Source organism: Alligator sinensis, unplaced genomic scaffold, assembly GCF_000455745.1.
Source record: "Alligator sinensis unplaced genomic scaffold, ASM45574v1 scaffold308_2, whole genome shotgun sequence".
NCBI classification, from domain to species: domain Eukaryota; kingdom Metazoa; phylum Chordata; order Crocodylia; family Alligatoridae; genus Alligator; species Alligator sinensis.
Window position 1 is genome coordinate 267,053 of NW_005842082.1, and position 6,021 is coordinate 273,073.

The following is a 6,021-nucleotide window of genomic DNA, read 5'->3' on the forward strand; positions in this document are numbered from 1 at the left end:
TCTTTCCTGCCTATGCAGGGGGTCGGACTCGATGATCTATTGAGGTCCCTTCCGGCCCTAACATCTATGAATCTATGAAAGCTACAGGGGAAGGAGCTCTGGTCCAAGGAGGCTAAAGGCAACTGCCTGGCTGAGGGGAGAGGCCCTGAAACCTGCAAACTAGATGTCTACGGCCTACAGGGAAGTAAGGCCCAGTATGGGAGACAGTCTGGTGAGGGAAAGTCTGTACTGAGACCTAGCAAGGGGGATAGTTTTCTGTTGTAGCCAGAGGGCTTTTTGTGTGGTGTTGTCATGCAAATTGGTGGTTTGGAGGGACTGTGAAAGGTGTTTTTTGGAGGTCCCATTAAAGCCTTATGGGCCTGCTAGGGGCATGTTCAAGGCATAGTCACAGCACCCAGAGCCTGAGGAAGAGCAGAGCATGGGGGCCACAGGGACCAGAGCCCCTGTAGGGGCAGAGCTTGGGGCTAGGGCCTAGAAGCCAGGTCTAGAACAGTGGGCCTTGGTTGAGGGGCCAGCCAGAGTAGAGGCACAGAAGCCAGGAAGGCTGAAGCCCCAAAAAGAGAATGAAGGCTTAAGGTGGCTTGGTGACTTAGGGACAAATGTTCCACCTGACTGCTGACTCAAAACACCCATGAGGCATGGGGCATGGTATAGGGATGAATGGAGCTATGCAATAAGCCCTTAAGGCAAGCAAGGTCAAGAGAGTTGACCATTGGACAAGAGAGGGCACCCTCCCTTTCATGAAGTTTCCATCAAGACATGTCAGGCACGAAGGCAAGACAAGACCTTGAAAGACAGTGCAGAAAGAGAGCCTAGCAGGGATGAGGGGGCCTGTAGGTGGCATCACAATGGCCTTAAGCACCTAACATGTTACACTAAGGCTAAACTAAAAACTAGAGGTAATCTGTCTGCAGTGCATCAACTTCTTTAGGATGCTTAAGTCAACCACAATCCATGCTATATAATGTATATGTCTATTTTCTGCTGCTCTTGTTCTATGGCTCGAAATTAGCCTATAGATAGTTTGCTTCCTAGGGTTTCCCCAGGCTTGCATCAGTTGCCAGAGTCTAGAATTTAGAAATACTTTTTGAACTCAATACCTTTATACAGTCACTAAATCAATGCTATAACAGTCACATGAGAAAAAATTAGTATTATGTTATCTCAATTAAAATTTCTCAACATCCAAATTAGCACTGAAATAGTCTGCCAATTAAGAGCTTTTTTCATGTAACAAATATTTCTTAGCAAATGACTCACCCTCCTTCTTCAGAATATTTGTGACCAAATGCAAGGATGTCAGATGCCCGGCCACTGCCATCACATATCACAACAGGAACAGGTGGAGTGTCTCGTAGGTACTCCAAAACAATAGAGATGACATTGGGACCTCCTTCCACAATAAGTGCCACCACTGGAACTCCCTGTCCAATTCCTGGGTTGAAGAAAACAAACAAAACAAGCAAACAAACAAACAAACAAAAACAAAAAAAAGGAAAAAGAAAAAGAAAAAACGAACACAAATGCAAAGCCAGCAAACCAAACAAAACAACAGAAGAAAGAGAAAACCCAGCCTGAAATTACTTCATATTGACTGTATGCCGGCATATCAGAAGAAATGGTATTAAGACATTAATAGACAAAGACAAGAAAAAAGCATTGTGATCTTCTAGTTTGAACATCTATTATTTACTTTTATCTGGAATAATATTATACCACTGAATCATAAATTCAAAAAGGTAAGAATGATAATTCATTTTTCAAATAATAACTTAAAATAGGACTTCCTCCATTGTTGAAGTGGAAGCATAAATCGGATATATCTAGCAGTTTACACACTAAATTACAAGAATAATTGATGATTGAGTGTTTGTAAGGGAACAGAGTCATTTTATGAGTTTGACTAATTTTTTTGTTGCTATCAAGCAAAAAAGGGCATATTATTTTTAAATGACTTCTAGTTCAATAAAATTGAGTATGTACTATAATAATTGAGTCTTTCCTGCCCACATGCAGGGGCACTGGACCTGGTGATGTGGAAGGTCCCTTCCAGGCCCTAACATCTATGAAACTATTGCCAGATGAACATAAGGATGTTAACATTACCATTTTAGGATTCCACTTCTAGTCTCCTGGCTAATAAAGCTTGGCATTGCTCTATAAAGGCTACAATAACTGGTGTTGTCTTCTGGTAGTTTAGATGGTCTTCACAGACAATGGGCAATATTTTTGTATTCCTTTCTCTACAATTAGCTTCTCCAGAAAAGTAATTCCTTGATGGAAGCTACCTTTGTTTCATTCTTCCTTGCTCTTGAGGCAGATTACAAAGCAAATCAACATATGAACATTGTGCTGAAATCTTGCACCAAGATTCCTTTTCTTCAGTTTACCACTCTTTGCTAGGAACTTACCCCAATTATGGACAAAAGGTACCATATATATAATACTGCTAATACAGAGTAATATTCTTAAGAGGTGATTATCCCTATTGAAATCAGTCCCTGCAACTATGTACTACAACTGTAGAAGAACAATAGCTGTGCCAATTGTTTAAACGCTAGAGAAACATTTATTTGTGGTTTACAACATGAACAGAGTTTAAAAGGGAAGTAAATTACTTTGAACAGGCTGGTATGCATGAGAAAAATGCTTAGCTGATTTCTCTCAAAGGACATGGTCAATATAAGGTCAATTCATGATGGCATGATGCAGATTAGAAAAAAATTATTATAGCAGATCACAGTACCCTGGAACTATGCTTTCCCATATGATGACCTACTGAATCCATTTCATTTTTATCAAGTTATATACCCTAACATTGCTTAAAAATGATCATTTTGATAGTTTTGGTTTGCTGAGGAGGATATTTCTTTCTTAAACTTTTATTCTCAAAATTAAAAAACAAGAAAGATCATATTTTTTATTAAGGACAACCACAGAGAAATATATTAAACAAATGTTTCTCCGAACAAAAAGAAAAGTGAAAAAAGGGATCCATATACTTCAGGACTGCTGGTCTGCCCTTCATTATAATTCTGAAGAAAAGACCTAGCAGCTAGTGGAACAGATAAATAGCAGAATTGATTTGGGCGTTTAGTGAATGCGCATGTTTTCTAAGGCAAAGACAAGCACAAGATAACTTAAATGGAAGAGCCCAGAATGAGGAGGAACAATGAAGAAGCTGTAGAATGCAAGTTGTAATGAAGTGAGTGCCTGTTAGACCATATACAAATAACAAAGTACTCACTAATTGAGCCAGTGAAAAAGAAGACAAGCTTGTGACTTGAGATGATGGAGTTCAGATATGGTTTTGATGGAGCAGAGGAAAGAATACACATGAACAACTGAGAGTTTGAAGACAATCTTGGACAAGAGGACCTTGAGAGGGGAAGACCCCTAAACAAGGAGAATGACCTATAAAACATCTAAACACAAAAAAGAGACCAACTAGTGAAGAAGAAATGTTCAGTAAGTGTTTGTTACACCAGAAGATAAAGTGGAGAAACAGAAAGAAACAGAAGATGGGGTGGCAAGAAAGAAGAGAAGACCATGCAGCTTCAGAAGAGACGAGCCAATGGAAATAGCCAGGGACCAAATCCCAACCAAGGAGGAGGACAACATGGAAAAGAATGAGACAGAACAGGAATGAGAATTTTTTTCAGGGTGAAGAATGAACAGAAGAGTGGATCATCACACAACACCATGAGGAAGCATCAAATCTATGTGATATAGGACTGCTTGTTAAGAAGAAGGGACAGGATAACTCCATGGCTTAACAATGTGAGAAACTGTAAACAACAACTATGGAGGGATAACACGGGTAAAATCAAGGGGCACTTGTACACATGACAAAAATGTCATTTGTGTGGCTTACTGGCATCACACATTACACGTGTATCAGTTTTGGGGGTTTTAGAAGAGTATGCGTTTTTGAAAACTAAACTACATCCGGATGTAGTTTAGTTTGCAATGATGCATTGCAGCTATTAGTCTGCTCTCTACCTGGCCACAGAGGAGGTTGTCAGGCTCTGCAGAAAAAAGGGATCAGGCCCCTTGCTGCTTCAGCAGGTATCTGCTGAAGGCAGAAGTGGTGAGGGGCCTGATCCTTTTCTCTTCTTTTTTTTTGGTGGAGCTTGCCCGCCTCTCCTGTGGCCAGTGGGTGACCTGCCAGCAGGCTGAGTGGCCCCTTTGCTGTGGGGGGCCCTAGTCCTTCCCAGTGGCAGCACTCCCTCGAACCACCTGGGCAGGCTGCTAGTGGGCCGGGTGCTGCCTCAGCTCAGAGGCAGCACCTGGCCCAATCCAACTGTTCACCAAGCCCGCCTGCTGGAAGCCTGCCAGGCACTGCTCCCCAGGCAGGCTCAGGGAATAGTTGGATCAGGTCGAGTGCTGTCTCTAAGGCATCACTCAGCCAGTTAGCAACCCACACAGTTGGCCCTGTGGGGTGCTGCTGCGATGGAGGGAAGGACTGGAGCCCCTTGCAGCTCAGGGGCCACTTGGCCCATCAGCAGCTTACTCCTCTGGCTGCGGGTAGGCTCTGACTCCAACAACAACAACAACAACAACAAAAGGAATCGGTTCCTCGCTGTAATGTGACAGAAAAATTGAAATGGTGGGTTTCAATTAAAAACTCACAATTTCAATTTAGGGGCCATTGAAACAAACCCTCTGGATTAAACCCCAGTCACATGTAGAAGTGCCCAAGAACCTTAGTTGCTGATTTATATAAGGCAAAACCACTTTTGAGAAGGATGGTAAAAATAAATTACTGAGTTTGCTAGAACTGGGAGTTTGCTATAAATCCCCAGGATTGGGTTTGTATATGGATAGGGATATCCATCTTGTTATTACAGACCTAAATAATATGAGGTATTATATTATTATGGAAGACTAACTTTCCTGATATAAAATGGTGAACAAACACAATTAATGGTGGAAAGGATCTCATTTGTCACTTATTCCCTTCAGGAATATCTTCACTGAACAGAAGTGATATTATTTTAAAATTGGTTTGGATATGTCATGACGGTATTATAGATAAGCTGGTTAATGAAAATAATTTCTAAGCAAGTGACCACAAGTTAATTCAGTTTAGATGTAAAGGAAAGGCACAAAGGTCAACAAGTAAGGTTCTTGATTTCAGAAGTGGGAACTGATATTTTTAGCATTGTTCACCTAAAATAAAGGCCTCTTAATATAATAAAGGCCTTTTGACATAAGTAGCTTGACTCTTGCCCAGCAATGGGAGTTGTTTATATGAAATGCAGCTTTGCTAAATCAGGTTGAATTAAGAATACTAAGAAATTGGTCAAGAAGAGAAAAATTATGAATTGGTTAAGAACTGTTCTTAACTTAAGAATTGGTTAAGAACAGGAAAACAATATATGATCTTGAGCAGATAGGGACCCTCTAAGGCAGGGCAAACCATAGGAGAACTAGCTTTTGCTATAGAAATATGTGACATAAATACATGACCATAAAAATGTGTGTGCTAAGATAAGAAATGAAGATAGGTAAACATGATGGGTATAAAATTGGGAAGTAGCTTTAATTCATGGGTAGCCTGCTCTGAAGACCCTTGACATAGGTCCTCAGACCAAGAGAGAGTCTAACTTGCACAAGAAACTAGACATAAGAGCTGGGAACCCCTGAACAAGACCTCATGGACTGATCAACCGCTGATGTAGGGTGACCACCCATCTGTAAATGGGTGGGACAGTCCTGGAATGGGAATCTCAGGTCCCAGTCCTGGGCTGCATGACTATGGGACAGCATTTGTCCTGGATTCAGAGCATTGTGTGGAGAATCCACACGAAATGGTGGGTTTGCCTTTGCAGGTTGGCAGCATTTCAGCCTGCTTGGGGCTGCTGGGAGAGGGACGCAGGGGGCACCATGTACATGTACGCTCCTGCAAACATGAAAGTGGCTGAGAATACAGCCAGGCAGCATGAAGAGCAGCTCCCTACTGCTAAATCTATGGGAGGGAGGGGTGGGGACATACACGTGGAGGGCATACACAGGGAG

The 6,021-nt window shown here is 41.8% G+C and overlaps 1 protein-coding gene across 1 annotated transcript in view; it reads right to left on the bottom strand.

The window, feature by feature from the left end:
• The window catches only part of LOC102375289 (transient receptor potential cation channel subfamily M member 3), a 98,575-nt gene that overhangs the window by 31,581 nt on the left and 60,973 nt on the right, over positions 1 to 6,021 (bottom strand). The window contains exon 5 of the mRNA XM_006023820.2: positions 1,261 to 1,435. Within this exon, the coding sequence (XP_006023882.2) occupies positions 1,261 to 1,435 (175 nt within the window). The remainder of the gene's footprint in view (positions 1 to 1,260; positions 1,436 to 6,021) is intronic.